The sequence below is a fragment of the Rhinoderma darwinii genome, chromosome 9, assembly GCF_050947455.1.
Source record: "Rhinoderma darwinii isolate aRhiDar2 chromosome 9, aRhiDar2.hap1, whole genome shotgun sequence".
Taxonomy (NCBI): Eukaryota; Metazoa; Chordata; class Amphibia; order Anura; family Rhinodermatidae; genus Rhinoderma; species Rhinoderma darwinii.
Window position 1 is genome coordinate 31,542,812 of NC_134695.1, and position 17,811 is coordinate 31,560,622.

Sequence of the window (17,811 nt, forward strand, 5' to 3'; positions counted from 1 at the left end):
CTTGAAATTCCTTGAGGGGCGTAGTTTCAGAAATGTGGTACTTTGTTGAGGGTTTCCACTGTTCTGGTAACTCAGGGGCTCTTCAAATGTGTCGTGGCACCGGCAAAGGATTCCATCTAAAGCTGCCCTTCAATAACCCAATGGCACTCCTTCCTTTATGCGCTCTGCCATGTGCCCAAACAGCAGCTTACATCCACATGTGAAGTATTTACATACTCGGCAAGAAGTAAATTAAAATTTTCACAGTCCATTGTTAATAAATTCTATGAAACAATTTTTTTTTTGGGTGTGTTAAGGGGACTAAAAAAAACAGCAATTCTGGCGTTAATTTATCACGGCTGTCGTACTTTTATAAAGTACCGATGGGGACACGAACCAGCGATCATTGGATCACTTGCACGATTGCAGTATATTGTGGTTCTGACAGGGCTTAACCCCTTCCCGCCCAATCACGTACAGTTACGTAGTCAGCGCTAATGTGTTAACGCCTTCTTACATAACTATGTGATGGAGCGAGATGAGACTGTGCCCGCGCCATCACCAGCGGGTGTATATTACAGCTTACCTCCCGCTGTAATGGCCAGGATCAAAGCTAGGCTCCGATCCTGCCGATTAACCCCTAAGGGTATGCTCACAAGCAAACTCAAAAACGTCTGAAAATACGAATTTTCAAGGGAAAACCGCTCCTGATTTTCAGACGTTTTGTAAGACACTCGCAATTTTCGCAGTGTTTTTTTTCGGACGTTTTTGGAGCAGTTTTCTATAGAGTCTATGAAAAACGGCTCTAAAAACGTCCCAAGAAGTGACATGCACTTTTTCGCGGCCCATTTTTTACACGACAGTTTTTCAAAACTGCAGATTTTTCTGCCATTTACGGCCTGAAAAACAGCCGACAATAGGCCATGTGAACATACCCTTAGATGCATCAAGGTGGTTTCCAGCCCGTCTGCATCCCTGCACTACTGTCGCTGGGATGCCGGTGGTTGCTATGCCAATGGCCTCCGGTCTGCCAAGCACGGAAGCCTTTTAGGCCCTACCTGGAGGCGGGGCTCAAAAAGTTTACTATCAGGTCCAACAGGAAGGAGCAGGTTCAGAAGCAGAGCCTGCGGCATCATCCGTGGGTGTCAGCTGTTCGTTACAATTGACACCATGATGTAACGGCCAGGACCAGAGCTAGCCTCCGATCCGGCCAATTAACCCCTTAGACGCAGCTATGACATCAACCATCAGCAACTCCGCAGCTGCCGATCGTTATGGCAACAGGAAGCCCCTGTCTGCTAGTACGGAAGCCGATTAGGCCCCGCCCGCAGGCAAAGCCTAATAGGCTTGCTGTCATTTAATAACAGTCAGTGAATAACTGTACACATATTTGGTATTGCCGCGTTCGTAACGACCCAAACCATAAAGATATCACACTATTTTCCCCACTTGGTGAACACCGTAAAAAAATATTCCAGAATTGCTATTTAGTCACCACCCCTCCCAAACAGAATAAAGTGATCAAAATGTTGCATGCACCCCAAAATTGTACAAATAAAAACTACAGCACGACCCGCAAAAACAAGCCCTCCCACAGCTTTTTTGATGTAAAAATAAAAAGCGTATGGCTCTCAGAATATGGGGATACAAAAAATAAATGATCTAAAAAAAAAAAAGAAAAAAAAAAAAAAAGGGATTTTTATTGCGCAAACGCTGTAAAACAAAAATATATACATATGGTATTACCAAAATTTAAATCGACCCGCAAAATAAAGTAAAATATTTAATTTATAGCGCACGGTGAACGCCGTAAAAAAAACAAAAAACAAGAATAAAGAATATTGTCAGAATTGCTGATTTTTGGTCACCTTGCTTGCCAAAAAATGGAATAAAAATTAACAAAAACAACGAATGTACCCTAAAATGGTACAAATGAATACTACAGATTGTCCCGCAACAAATAAACCCTAACACCGCTCCGGTGGAGAAAAATTAAAAAAGTTCTGACTCTCAGATTATGGCGATGCAAAATGTGCAGGAGCATTCCAAAAGCGGATAAGATTGGGCACTATTTATCAGTGCGACGCTGGCCACATATTTGCAAATTATTTATTTACCGCATTATCCTACCCTCTTATTATACCCTGATGTACTCTGCCGAGTTTACATATGCCCCCCACATTATAGACAGAAATAGCAGTAACACACCAAACAGAACTACTACCAAGCAAAATCGCGCTCCCTCCCTTCTGAGCCCTGCAGCGTGCCCAAACAGCAGTTTACGTCAACATATATGGAATCACCATACCGCTTAACAGTTTGAGATATTTGTCTGCAGTGGCACAAACTGGGCACCACGTATTGGGCACTAAAATCGCATATCAGTGGAAAATTTTAATTTCCACTTAGAAATGAACGCTGAGCGGATGGTTCAAATAAAAAAAACCCTAAGGGGTCAAAATGCTCACTACACCCCTCTTGCCTTGAGGGGTGTTGTTTACAAAATAGAGGTCACTACTTGGGCGCTTGTTTTACTATTTGACCTCAGAGCCCTTCAATTGTGGACCAATGTGAAAAATCAGCAAAATAGATGTCAAATGCGCATTGTGCTCTTTCACTCCTAAACCCTGTTGTATGTCCATGCAAATGATAAATGCCTCGAGGAGTGTAGCTTTCAAAATGGGGTCACTTCTCAGAGGTTTCTAATGTACACTGGTACCTCAAGGCTCTGCAAATGCGACATTGCGCCCGTACACCAATCCAGCAAAATGTGCGCTCTAAAAGCCAAAATGGCGCTCCTTCTATTTTGAGATCTGCATTGTGCCCAAACAGCAGTTTAGGGCCACGCAAGGGGTATTGTCATACTCAGGAGAAAAAACACCACACAATTTGTTACTCAATTTCTCCCATTACCCCTCGTGAAAATAAAAAATTTGGGAGCTTAAACTACATATTTTTTGAAAAAAAAAAAGACGTTTTCATTTTCACTGACTAATTCTAATAAAATCTATGAAACACCTGTGGGATCGAAATGCTCACTACACCCCTACATGAATGCCCCAAGAGGTGTAGTTTCCAAAATGGAGTCACTTCTCAGGGGTTTCTACTGTACTGGTACCTCGAGAGCTCTGCAAATGCGACAAGGCGCCTAAAAACCAATCAAGCAGAGTCTGCATGCCAAGTAGCACTCCTGTCATTCTAAGCCCTGCCATGTGTGTCCAAACAGACGTTTATGACCACATGTTGGGTATTGCCATACTCGGGAGACATTGCTTTTCAAATGTTGGGGTGCTTTTTCTACTTTATTCCTTGTAAAAATTCTATTTTTTTCATTAAAAAAAAAGTAGATTTTCATCCTCACAGACTAATTACAATAAATTCAGCAAAAAAACCTGTGGGGTAAAAATGCTAACTATACCCCTACAAAAATTCATTGAGGGGTGTAGTTTCTATAATGGAGTCACTTTTGCGGGGTTTCCACTGTTTTTGTCCATCCAGTGCATTGCAAACGAGACATGGCACAGAAAACCATTCCAGCAAAATCTGCGTTCAAAAATCCAAATGGCAGCTCCTTCCCATCTGAGCTCTGCGGTGAGTCTAAACAGCAGTTTATTACCACATATGGAGTATTGCCATAATCAGGAGAAATTGCTTTATAAATGCTGCGGTGCTTTTTCTCTTGTAAAAATTAGAAAACTATTTTTTATTTTTTTATTTTTTTACAGACGAATTCAAATAAATTTACCCAAAAAAACTGTGGGGTCAAAATGCTAACTAAAGCCCTAGCTATATTCCTTGAGGGGTGTAGTTTCCAAAATGCGGTCACTTTTGGGGGGTTTCTACTATTTTGGCACCACAATACCTCCTCAAACTGGACATGGTGCCTAAGATATATTCTAAAAAAAAAAAAAAAAAGGCGGCCAAAAAATCCACTAGGTACTCCTTTGCTTCTGATGCCTGCGTTTCAGTCCATTAACACACTAGGGCCACATGTGGGATATTTCTAAAAACTGAAGAATCTGGGCAATAAACATTCAGTTGCGTTTCTCTGGTAAAACTTTGTGTTACAGAAAAAAAATGTATTACAAATGAATTTCGCCCTAAAAAATTACATTTGTAAATTTCACCTCTAGTTTGCTTTAATTCCTGTGAAACGCCTGAAGGGTTAAAACAGTTCCTGAATGCGGTTATGAATACTTTTAGGGGTGCAGTTTTTAAAATGGGGTATTTAATTGTTTCAAATATATGCGCCCCTCAAAGCCACTTCACAACTGAACTGGTCCCTGAAAATAATAGCCTTTTAAAAAAATGTAAAAAAAATTACAAAATGTGAGAAATTTCTACTAAAGTTCTAAGCCTTGTAAAGTCCTAGAAAAATAAAAGCACGTTCAAAAGACGATACAAACAAAGTAGACATATGGAAAATTTTAATTAGTAACTAATTTGGGTGGTATTACTATCAGTTTTACAAAGATACATTTAAATAAAAAAATCATCATTTTCATAAATTTTGGTGTTTTAACAAATAAGCAATGAATTTATCGACCACATTTTTCCACTAACAAAGTCCAATATGTCACGAAAAAACAATCTCAGAATCGCTTGGATAGGTAAAAACATTCCAAAGTTATTACCACATAAAGTGACACGTCAGATTTGAAAAAATGGGGCTGATCCTTGAAGGCCAAAATGAGCTTGGTCCTGAAGGGGTTAATAGGCTGTAACATACAGCCAACACCGGCTCAGTACGAAGCACGCTTAGCCCGTGAGCGCGCTCAATACTTCCTCTTTGTGGTGGTCACTTACATGTACGCGACATGACGCCAATGGGTTAAAATACTGCCACAAGTACAGGTATATAAAAATACAACCTGGTGTCTTATGCGGCGGTGGCTGCAAACCATGGCTGCATGCGGTCGGCGGGGCTCTCAAAAGAATATTAATTGGCTACACAATTTTGATGGCAGAAAGCAGTTTCACCCACAAAACTGCTTGGGAATTATCAATATTAATGGGCATGCAGATTTGCGGGTAAAAAAAAAAAACCTTAAATTTTGCTGCCAATTAATAATCTATTTGAATACTTCACCCACCATACCCAAACCACAGCCACTGTACGCAGGACCGTACCCTAAATGGTCATCACATTTTCTTAATAAACTGCAAGCCTCCGTCCTGATTACCATGTACTATTCAAAGGGACTTTCCGTGGAGGCCAGCAATATTTGATCGTGGGGGTATGACTCAGCACCCCCGATCAGCTGTTTTAAATGGGGGTGCAGTGCTCGTGTGAGCGCTGCTTTCACTTTCATCGCTGAAGCTGCTCAATACTGTCAAGCGCTGACACGCTTGTAGTGGCGGGTTAACAGTCTTAGGGCCAGTTCACACTGAGTTTTTGGGCACTTTTTTGGACGCGGAAAACGCGCCAAAAACGGGCGAAAATGCCTCCCATTAATTTCAATGGGAGGTGGAGGAGTTTTTTTCCTGTGAGCGGAAAAACAGTCCTGCGGGAAAAAGCAGCGACATGCCCCATCTTTGGGCGTTTACGTCTCTGACCTCCCATTGAAATCAACGGGAAGCAGAGAAAGCGTATTTCGCAGTGTTTTTTGCCCGTAGTGCTCAATAACCACGGGCAAAAACTGCAGTGAAAAATGCTGCAAAAAAAAACAAAACAAACAAACAAACAAACAAAAAAACACAGTTCAGGCAGATCAAAATCTGCCTCAAAATTCCAGACTGAATTTTTGAGGCAGAATTTTCTGCCTGCAAAAATCTCCGTGTGAACATAGCCTTACAAGCCTCCTCCTATTCACTTGAATGGGAGAAAACTAATATTGTGAATTGCCGCTACAAACGTGTCAGCGTTTCACAGCATTTAGTAGTAAAGCCAATGAAGGGGAAGCAGCGCTTGCATAAGGACAGGCCATAGGATAGGATAGTGGTATCTTGAGGAGAATTCATAAATTCTCTCTCTCTGGAAAACCCCTTTAACCTATGACAGTCTAAAAAATAGAACGAGGGTTATGCTGGAAGAAAAAACTAACTAACTAAAAGCATCTAAATTTCCAACTCCAAACACACAAAGTCTTAGTTTTCCCTCAAGGGCCTTACCCATAACAAGTAACTCCTCATCCCAGAGCACGGTCTTCATACGGCAATATCCATTTGAAGAAGCACAAAGCAAATAAAAGAATGAGATTCTGGGAGACACGGCTTTAATCCGACTTACAAAGTAGATAAACAATCTCACTCCCATGCCGCTTCCTTCTACAAACCTCTCATTCTCATTCCTTACATTCCTGTTTTGGAGTGGTTTCAATCTCTAACTGGTACGAAACAGATTGCGAGTTGATGTCTACGTAACGGTTATTTATAAGGTTATAACAATCTTTATATAGCACCAACATATTCTGCAGCGCTTTACAACGGAGGAGGCCACAAGTAAACTACAAAGAATGAAAACCAGCAGATAAAAAATTAGCCAAAAAGATAGAGGACCCTGCCCCCAACCGTTTGTATTTTGCAGAACGTCAACAACGAATCTGTTGTGTTTTTGTGGTTCGTGTGTCCTACGCATCTGTTCCGCATGTTCACAAACTGTCTGTATTGCATCCGAATGTCATCCGTATACACAGATACGAAAAAAAAATGGAACAGCTTGTCCCAACCCCCTGAGGTGGTCACATGACCCTGAGGTGGTCACATGATCCCCATCGCCTAGCAACTCATCCGGAAACCACGGACGGTATACCAGCACACAGACGGCATGACAGGAATGGGATCTTCAGAGTTTTGCGGCCCAGTCCCATGGCCTCCACGCCGGTCCGTGAAAAACACGATAGTTTGCATGGGGCCAAAGAAATGAATGGGTCACTGTGCTATCCGTTTAAAAAAAAAAAGATAGTACACTGACTAAACTATTGTGTGCACGTTGCCTTAGGCCCCATGCACACAAACTTATTTTTGTGGCTGCTATTCACCTGCAAATCTGCAGGTGCATTGCAGCCCCATTCATTTCAATGGCCCATGCACATGACCGTGGTTTCGACAGTCCGTGCATCGCCCGGGAGCCTGGACCACAAAAAGATAGGACATGTCTTATTACGGCCGCATTTTGCAGTCCAGGCTCGTTGAAATGAATGCACACGGCAATGTGCACAGCGCTTAATATGCGGGCGGCCGCGGGTGGCACTCCGCAGCCGTCCGAGCTGCAAATCACAGCCCGTGCACACCACTACAGTCGTGTGCATGAGGCCTTAGTTTACAACCTAAATGGAATAGAAGAATGGAGTGATACATTGGGTGATAATTTTTGTTTTGGTTTTTTTCCAGGAGACCAGCACCTTGAGCTATGTTCACACAGGGCGGACACGCTTCAGAAAAATACACAGCGTATCCGCACTGGTCCCCGCAGGGAATTCCGGCAGAAAAACTGCGCCAAATTGTATACTTACTTGTAGTCATGGCGACACGTCCGGACGTCCTACAGCCCAGCCTCCTGTGATGACGTTTCATCTATGTGATTGCCTGCAGCAGTCACATGGGATAAAACGTCATCCCTGGAGGCTGGGCTGGACGCAAGAGAGATCTGGGTAAGTATAATCTTTTTTCAATCAATTTGCATCGTCGGTAGCACATCCCCCCGTTCACACAGGAAGATGGGATGCCGACGATGATTTTAGAGCTGCATAAACAATGCGATCAGCCGACAAATGATCTGCTCATTTGTCGGCTGCCCCGTTTAGTAATCGGAAGCAGATTATTGGTCTGTATTTAATGGGGTCCAACCTCCTGACCCGCAGAGCAACTAAGGCGGGATTCACACGACCGGGTCGTTCCCGAGCCCGAGTGTCGGCCGGTAAAATCGGCCATTTTGCCCAGCCGGTTTGCATTAAGTTTTGCATCCGTGCCGGGCCAGGCCGATCCGGACAGTGACATCAGCAGCAACTCCTGAAGGGGAATCCCCATGTGTTCGGGGATTCCACTTCAGGAGTTTCCCCTGATGTCACTGCCCAGATATGGACAGAGACATCAAGCGCTCTGTCCAGGAGCGGAATCCCCGAAAACACGGGGATTCCGCTCCTTCAAGGAGCTAAAGTGCGGCTAGCACATAGCAGAGCGGGGAGATACCTCCCTGCTCTGCTATAGTGGCGTCGCTACAGTAGTAGCAGCCGCAGCAGCAGCTGCTGCTAGCGGCGCCATCGAAGGTGTCGCCGGGCCAGGGTGCTTTTCAAGGAGGGGAAGGGAGTCAGCGCAGCACTCCCTCCACCTGCTGTACACCCCGGCCCTGCCACACAGTGTACAGCAATGCCATTCGTCCGAATGGCATCAACTCCTCCTCCTCACATGCACTCTGCGCTGTGAGGAGGAGGAGATAGAGCGCAAGCACCGGAAAACCCGGCCATCACTCGGGACACATCCCGGTGATGGCCGTGTAATACCCGGCCCCATAGACTTCTATGGGAGCCGGGCAGCCGAGTACCCGGGCGAAGATAGAGCATGTCCTATTTTTTGACGGCCGCTTTTCCCGGCCGTCAAAAAATCGGTCGTGTGAATAGCCCCATTAGGGGTCTATTATTTCTAATGCAGCCGGGTGCCGGCCGATTTATGAACGGCCGGCACCCGGCCGGGAAACCCTGCCGTGTGAATGAGGCCTAACTCATAGTTATTCCTGTGTGTCTATGTATTTGTATGTGTTTGTCTGCATGGGTGTGCATACAGGTCTACTTAGGTGCCTGTATGTATTTGGATGTGGGCACATCTGTACATTTATAAAAATAAAATAATTTGATGTTAGGGCTTATTCACATGTTGCATTTTTGTCTAACTTCTTGCCGTGATTTTTTGCAAAACTGCTGCAAAAAAATTTGACAAAACCGCAGAATGTGAATAAGCCCTAACACCAACTTTTATCGCATTAAAGGCTTATTCCCAAAATTTTTGGCACAACCATAGAATAGCAGCGGAGACTTCCATAGACTGAAAACATTGCTAGTTTTAACCCCTTAATGACCGGGCCTGAAAAGACCTTAATGACCAGCTCAATTTTTCTGTTTTTGCCTGTCTGCGTTTCAGCAGCCATAACTTTTTTATTTTTTCATTGACGTGGCTGTATGAGGCCTTGTTTTATGCGAGAGAAATAGTATTTGGTTTCCCCCACAGTTTGGGGGTAAAAAAAAAAAAATTTCACGGCGTGAATATAGGAAAAAGCGATTCTCTGAATAGTTTTTTTGGTTTATTTTTTATCCCGTTCATGTTTCACGCTAAATAACGCATTAGATTAATTCTTCAGGTTATTACGGTCGTGTAGATACCTAATATGCGTAGGTTTTTTGTTTTTATTTAGTGTAGGGGCAATAAAATATATTTAATGCAAAATAAAGACTCTTTTTGGGACTTTTTTTTATTTATTTATTTTGTTACTTTTTTTTTTTTTTAATCCCATCAAGGGATAACTTTATTTGTAACTTAATTTTTTACTTGTAATGTATTAGCACACATCTGTACGCTAATACATTACACTGTGTCACTATGACACAGGCTGCTGATCGGGCAGCACATAGTGTGCCCGAACAGCAGGGAAACGGAACAGACAGCCCTGGGGTCCTTTGTAGGTCCCCAGTGCTGACTGCAGAGGGATTCCCCATTGTTTGATCGCATCACTGGAATCCCGGTGATGCGATCAAAGAGGGGAATTCCCTTTGATCTTGCCGCGGAGCGCTCATCAGCCTGATCTACAGCGACGCCAAAAGACGACTCTGTAGTCAAAAGACAATGGGCGGTCGGGAAGGAGTTAAACTAACTGTACATATATGGGCAGTGGCATCAGGAGCTCCTCTATTAGCCGAATCCCTGTCCAGACTGTTGGCAATGCTCTGGCCAGGGATTCCGCTCTTGAAGGAGCCCCTGATGTCTCTGTCCACATATGGACAGCGGCAACAGGGGCTCCTCCAGGAGCAGAATCCCCGGCCAGAGCTCTGGCTGAGTATTCCTCTCCTAGTGGGAGCCCCAATGGCGTAGTCCTCAGAAGGGGGGGGGGGGCGCTATCTACAGGGGGCACTGTCTACAAGGGCACTGTGTGTGGCACTATGTGTGCACTGGGAATTAGTGGGCACTGTGGCACTATCTACATGAAAATTGCGGCACTATTTACGCATATTTTTTTTCATGGGAATCGGACAAAAATTCAAAATGTTTTTTTTTTTTAACAGCCATGAAAACAGATGCCAAACTGATGATAAATGGCCGTAAAATACGATCAGACGAGACTTGGATGAAAATTTGGATACACACTGCTGCAAAATGGCCGTGAAAAAAAAACTGACTGTTGATCCATTTTTAATGGCCGATTTTTTTCACTGTCATGTGAATATGGCCCAAGGCACCATGCACACGACCGTAAAAATAGTCCGTAATTGCAGACCGTAAATACGGTCCGCAATTACGGACCCATTTCTATTGCCCATGGACACCTTCCCGTATATTTGCGGGAAGGTGTCCAGCCCGTAGAAGTGTACCGCAAACTAAGGAACATATTCTTTCTTTTGCTTTTTACGGGCCGTGCTCCAATACTTTGTATGGGAGCACAGGCCAAAAATGAGAGAGTGGCTGTCCGCGGTTGTCTGTGCCCATAATCACAGACCGTGAATACAGGCACGGTCGTGTGCATGGGGATTAAGTTGCAGACATTTAAGCAAGAAAATCTGCCGTGTGGAACTGCACCTATAAAAAAGGACAGAAAAAGTTTGGCGAGTATTACAAAGAATATACAGAAACAGGTTGTTTTTTTTCCCACTAGAAAATTATAATCTAACCATGCATGACAGATTAGGCTTCGTTCACATCTGCGTCAGGTTTCTGTTTCCATCACCATTGATTTCAATGGTGACAGATCCGGTGCCAATGCTTTCAGTTTGTATCCGTTGTGCAAGGGTTCCGTCGTTTTGACGGGATGAATATCTTAGTCGATCGTACAATCCTCATAATACAGAGATTAAAATTTTAGGCACATAATTTCATAACATTTAGGGGTGAATTGCTAAAATTCTTCTGCTGGCACAAAGTACAAATTTTAGGGTGAACTATGTAAAAGTTGAAATCTTCGTATAACATTGATCTTGCGCGCCAGGAAACAAGCGCCGACGCAGGACATTATAATAGAGACGTTGAAGGACAGGGTCGCGTCATGTGCCCTTCCATCAACGGCCATTTTCAAGATAAAAGCTGAAGGACTGCCTGGAGAGGAGACCTGGATAACCAGAGGGCGGCGCTTCAAAATGAAATGAGAGGACAGAACTTCCAAAGCGCAAACGTCCATATTTACGGAAGCGTTGCTATGCAACACATTGGTGACATCATTTGCAGCCTCCCTCTTTTTTTTTTAAGGATCCATACATACGGATCAAATACAGATGCATTACGAACTGTATTTGCAAATACCGTTCCGTATATACGAATACGGATCCGTATTTACGGAGAGATGAAAATACGGTCATGTGCATAGGGCCTAAGCACCATATATCCCCCTTTATCCACGGTTTAGAAACCATATAAAAGGGGTTGGATTCAGGCCTAGAAGACATCAGAGTCAGACACACTTCTTTAGGGCAATCGGGCACTAGAAATTTGTGATGAATTTGTATCAAATCGGACGACCGTTTTGACTGAATCAGACCTCAATCTAATTTTGGGAAAATTCACTCAATCTTCATATACAATAAAAGGTTTCCATTCACTGACTATCTGTTCTGGTCTTGTGATAACATGGGTGCTTGAATCATAAGGCTGGGTTCACACAACCTATTTTCAGGTGTAAACGAGGTGTTTTACGCCTCGAATTACGCCTGAAACCATGGCTCAAATACGTCGGCAAACATCTGCCCATTCATTTCAATGGGTTTGCAGATGTACTGTGCCGACGACCTGTAATTTTACGTGTCGCTGTCAAAAGACGGCGCGTAAAATGACAGCCTCATCAAAGAAGTGCAGGACACTTCTTGGGACGTAATTGGAGCTGTTTTTCATTGAATCCAATGAAGAACAGCTTCAAATTACGTCCGTAATTGACGCCTCACAAAACGCGAGTACGAGCAATTACGTCTGAAATGCAGGAGCTGTTTTCTCCTGAAAACAGCTCCGTAATTTCAGCCGTAATTGACGTTATCCCTAAGAACGAAGGGTATGTGTACTGGAGCCTTTTTTTGACTGCACGGTCCAAACTGCATCAAATAGGTGAAGCGCATGGCTTCAATGAGCTTCACCTGCACAAGCCACGTGGCTAAAAAAAAACAAACGCATTGTTAAAGTGACATTTGCTTTCGCAAGCGTTTTTGAAGCGCATTTTTTGGTGAATTTTCTAAGCATTTTTTGTAATGTCAATGGAAAATCAGCTTGTAAAACATGAAGTGACATTTTTATACTCAATTTAACGAGGAGTTTAGTTCAGCAGCGTAATAATACTCTGTGTAGTTTATATGAGGCCTATTTTCCATTGAAATATGTCTGCAAACCGTTTCCCATTGATCTCATGTCTTTCGGAGCGTAGGGTTGCACGATGCATCAAAGTATTGATACTATTTTGATGTGCACCCGCAAACTGCTCAATACCGTGAACGAGCATTTAGATACCAAGCTGTGCGGCCGCTGTGCAGTCCCCCAGCAAAATCAGCTGTCAAGAGTCTCTGGAGCCAGACCTCATGTATTGGAGAATTGTAAACATGATTGTCCAAAGTCGAGAAATCCTCTAGGCCGGATTCTCATGGTGAAGCCACGTAAATCAGCATGTTTTCAAATGGACTACAGGGAAAAGCACTTTTGTGGTTAATGGCCACGCCGTAAAATGCAGTTTAGCGGCATAACAGTGCAGCTATTAACAATAAGAGTATGTTCACACGCAGACTCAAAAACGTCTGAAAATATGGAGCTGTTTTCAAGGGAAAACAGCTCTTGATTTTCAGATGTTTTTTAAGCCACTCGCGATTTCCGCAGAGATTGTCGCTGTCAGTCGCTAGAGTCAATGAAAAACTGCTCCAAAAACATCCCAAGAAGTGACCTGCAGTTCTTTTTTGCGGCCGTTTTTCAAAATGGCCGCGTAAAAAAACGGCCCGTCGGAACAGAACGACGTTTTTCGCATTGAAATCAACGTGCAGATGTTTGGAGGCGTTCTGCTTCCGATTTTTCGGGCGTTTAGGGCATGAAAAACTACAGAAAATAGGCAGTGTGAACATGCCCTAAATGTGCTTTCTCCCTGTAGTCAATTTGAAAACGTGCAGATCGGCGCGGTTTCAGCCGCAGTGAGAACCCAGCCTTAGGCCACTTTCATATGGCAGTATTTCGGTCAGTATTTTGAAGCCAAAACCAGGAGTGGAATTTACACAGAGAAAAAGTGTAATGGAAAGATTTGCACCCACTCCAGGTTTTAGCTTCAAAATATGGATGCAAAAAAACTGACCAAAATACTACCGTGTGAATGTGGCCTTAAGGGAAAACAACTAGTCATTAAAAAAGGTTAAGAAACTACCATTCAGATTAACCAATACGTTTTTTGACCAGCTAGGGAAGGGTGATATAATTTGTTATACATGCCTTGTCCTGCCCTTGAACAAAACCCACTGGCAACCTGCAATCACATTGCGGGGCACCATGGGCTGACAGGGAACATCCTCCCTTTGACAAGCTCCTTAGGTGCGGTTGTTGCTATTGACCAAGGCATCGAAGGGCTGAAATGACAAGGATCAGAGGTTTCTCAAGGGAACCCGGCAGTCAGTGACAGCTGGGCCGCCACTGTGGAATCGCACACGCACAGCTTTAGGCAAGGCAATCCATGATGTACATTTATGTCAAGGTGCACCAAGGGGTAATTGTCTGAAAAGGCAAATAACATTTGATCAATATATCACGGCATCAAATGGCTATAGTGGCTTCTACTCCTACAACAAATTCCTTTTATATTTAAGACTATGTTTTTTATTTTAAAAAAAATAAAAAAATAAAAACGGACAAAAAATTGCAAATAGGAAGACAATTCACAGATGGACTTCGGTTACCATGCCTGCAATGACCAGCATACATTATTCCTCTATTACGGTGAATTCACATTTGGCAAATGTGCCGCTGAAATTTCTGCAATTGAAAATCAGTTCGTCATTTCGATGGATTTTTTTTTCCGCAGAAAGCATATGGATTTCTGCAAGCTCTATTCAGAGACAGCCACTGAAATTCCTGCACAGAAATGTGCCGCATGTAAATACACCCTTTATGGTCTACACTACGGCTTCAGAAGCTTTTTCTACTACGGCCTAATTAGGGGTTGAAGTCCATGCCAAACTGATATATTGGGTTCAGGAGAATATTTCTAAGCTCGCTGCACACGGGATGGAAATTGTGCATATTATCCGAGCACATGCAACAAATTTTATCCATATGCTGCATAACGTTTTCTGCTCATCTTGCTCATTCTGTTACGGATGATCATAGTGGATTTCACGATACCCGTCAAGGTAAAATATTTCTGAGCCTCTTAAAAAGTTAATCAAATCTGTTACTTCTGTACAACCCCTTCCTGCAAACAGACTTAACTGTACGTCCATTTTAGCAGTACATTCCCGCAAATAGGTGAACAGACCCTGGGATGGCGCTAGCACAGGAGCTGTGCCCGCGCCATCTGCAGCAGCAGAGAGGATGTAATATACAGCGGAGAGGATGTAATATACAGCGGACATCCGGCTGCAATAGCTGGGATCAGTGTTCAAAAAGCAATGGGAGAAGTGTGGTTTTTTTTGCATTCCGACCATGAAAAAAAAAAAAAGTTAAAAAAAGTTATATGTACCACAAACATTATGGCTCTTGGAATGCGGCAACAAATTATTATTTTTTTTCAAGAAATCTGCCTTTACTGAAACGCTGTAAAACATTTAAAAAAAAAACTAAACATATTTGGTATTGCTGCAGTGTGAAGGGGTTAAAAAAAACATATCCAGAGTTCAAAAGGTTATATTAATGCTAAAAAGTCAAGAGCCATCAATGTAGTTTTCTTCTCTACTTGTCTGCAAAGAACTAATCTAGTGAAAGACTGCGATGTACAGCTAAAAAGTGAATTACTTTATTGTTCATTTGCTTCCTAAATGCAAAATTAACCAACTTTCCAAACAGTCTTCTTAAAAAATGTCTTAGGCCGGATTCACACGAGCGCGTTTGGTCCGTGATATACAATCCGTACGTCGGCCGCATTTCCTGGACAGAACACACTGCAGGGAGCCGGGCTCCTAGCATCATAGTTATCTATGACGCTAGGTGTAACTGCCTCTCCGCGGAACTACTGTCCCATACTGAAAACGTGATTACAGTATAGAAGCGAGGCAGTGACAACTAGCGTCATCGATAACGGTGATGCTAGGAGCCCGGCTCCCTGCAGTGTGTTCGGTCAGGGAAATGCGGCCGACTTACGGACTGTATATCACGGACCAAACACACTAGTGTGTTGGGGGCCTTACCATTTGTCTGCTGTAGAGTCTGTGTAACTCCTGTAGACAGCTGGTCTCCTGCAAATTCTCAAATCCGTTAGTCCACTGCTCCTGACTCAACTGCTCTCCTTCCTTCTCTCAGTGTAAGGCCTTATTCACACAAGCGTATTACACGTCCGTATTACGTGCGTTAAAACAACGGACGTCACACTGACCTATGCAATTTAATGGGTCTATTCAGACAGTTTTTCACACAGCGTCTGTTGCGTGAAACTCACTGCACGTCCTACACTTGTGCGTTTTTTGCACATCACGCACCCATTGAAGTCAATGGACGTGTGAAAATCACGGACAGCACACGGACGTCATACGTGTGCTGTGCATGATTCACGCAACAGTTATTAAAGAAATGGAGAAAAAAAACAAAACACCTCAGTTTATTTTGCGGACGTAAAAAACACGTGACATATGGATGACATAGGCGCGTACCGTACACGGATGTCACACGGAACTGCAACGCAAGAAAAACGCTGCGTTTTTACGTGCGCAAAACGGACAAATTCTTGTGAATAAGGTCTTAGAGATAGCAGCAGGGAAGGGGAGGAGGTTGTACATCGCAAATCAATGTGTGGAGAGGGAGAAAGCTTCTAAGTGCTCAGGAAGGGAAGATCACAGCGGTTAGTATCAGGCCTCATTTACACGAGCGTGTGCGTTTTGCGCGCGCAAAAAACGCTGCGTTTTGCGCGCGCAAAAGGCACTTGGCAGCTCCGTGTGTCATCCGTGTATGATGCGCGGCTGCGTGATTTTCACGCAGCCGCCATCATAGAGATGAGGCTAGTCGACGCCCGTCACTGTCCAAGGTGCTGAAAGAGCTAACTGATCGGCAGTAACTCTTTCAGCACCCTCGACAGTGAATGCCGAACACAATATACACCAACCTGTGAATAAAAAAAGACGTTCAAACTTACCATGAACTGCCTGCTTCCTCCAGTCCGGTCTCCCGGCCGTTGCCTTGGTGACGCGTCCCTCTCTTGTCATCCGGCCCCACCTCCCAGGATGACGCCGCAGTCCATGAGACCGCTGCAGCCTGTGATTGGCTGCAGCCTGTGCTTGGCCTGTGATTGGCTGCAGCTGTCACTTGGACTAAACTGTCATCCCGGGAGGTCGGACCGGAGTTATCGGTAAGTCAGAACGTCTTTTTTTTTTTACAGGTTCATGGATTTTCGGAGCGGAAGTCACTGTCCATGGTGCTGAACCAGTTTAACGCTTTCAGCACCGTGGACAGTGACTGTCTCCTGACGTCGCGTACCCGAACATTTTTTACCGGTTTCGGTCAAAACGAGTTTGGCCGAACCCGGTGAAGTTCGGTGCGCTCATCTCGAATTTGACACTCCGTTTGGATGTTTGTAAACAGAAAAGCACGTGGTGCTTTTCTGTTTACATTCAGGAGTTTGACAGCTCTTGCGTGATTTTCGCGCATGCAACGCAGGACCGTCCGTGTGGCATGCGTTGTTTTCACGCACCCATTGAAGTCAATGGGTGCGTGTTGCGTGAAAAACGCAAGAATATAGAACATGTCGTGAGTTTTACGCAACGCACTCACGCAGCGCAAAATTCACGCATCGTCTAAACAGCCCCATAGACTATTATAGGTGCGTACGACACGCGTGAAAAGCACGCGCGTATAATACGCTCGTGTAAATGAGGCCTCATAGTGTAGTTAGGGAAGAGCGCACACAGGCTATTCAAGATGCTTTCTCTATACTCTGACCTGCTATGTACAAGCCCTTTCTTTCTCCCTGTTGCTACCTCTAAGGGCTTGTCCACATGTAGCGGAATTGCTGCGTATTTTCCATCCGGAATAGCGGACGGAAAATACACAGCAGAATACAGTAGCAGCACAGTGGGTGAGATTTAATAAATCCCACCCACATGCTGCGTAAAAATTCAGACCAGAAATTGACCTGCGGTGCATATTTGTCGTACCGCAACATGTCGATTCCTGCTGCGGAAAGTGGACTGAACTGCTGCATTTTTCACCATGTCCCAACATTGAGAAAAATGCCGCAAAATTAGCAGTATTTTCTGCAGTAAAAAAAAAAAAAATGCAGGAAATGGGGCTTTTTTTCTGCAGCGGAATGTCTGCTACTTTCAACGGCATTGCTGCAGAAATTTTCTGCAGCAATTCCGTTACGTGTGGACGAGCACTAACACGGAGTGAAGGGAGGGGAGGGAAGTTGAGCCATCCATCAGGAGCAATGGACTGACGGATTTGAGTTCGAATTTTCTGGAGACCGAGTCTGTACACAGATTCCACAGCAGCATAATGGTAGGATATTTTTAATGAATACCATTTAGAAGGCAAATGAAC

General features: G+C 43.9%; 1 protein-coding gene across 9 annotated transcripts in view; it reads right to left on the reverse strand.

Moving 5' to 3' along the window:
- Positions 1–17,811, reverse strand: part of RIPOR1 (RHO family interacting cell polarization regulator 1) — a 270,159-nt gene that overhangs the window by 148,238 nt on the left and 104,110 nt on the right. For 3 of the 9 annotated variants that reach the window (XM_075837476.1, XM_075837470.1, XM_075837468.1), the window contains exon 1: positions 6,091–6,145. The exons of the other annotated variants lie outside the window; for them this stretch is intronic. In XM_075837476.1, the coding sequence (XP_075693591.1) occupies positions 6,091–6,130 (40 nt within the window). In that variant the 5' untranslated portion in view covers positions 6,131–6,145. Of the gene's footprint in view, positions 1–6,090; positions 6,146–17,811 lie in introns of those variants that run through there. 9 annotated transcript variants of the gene reach the window in all.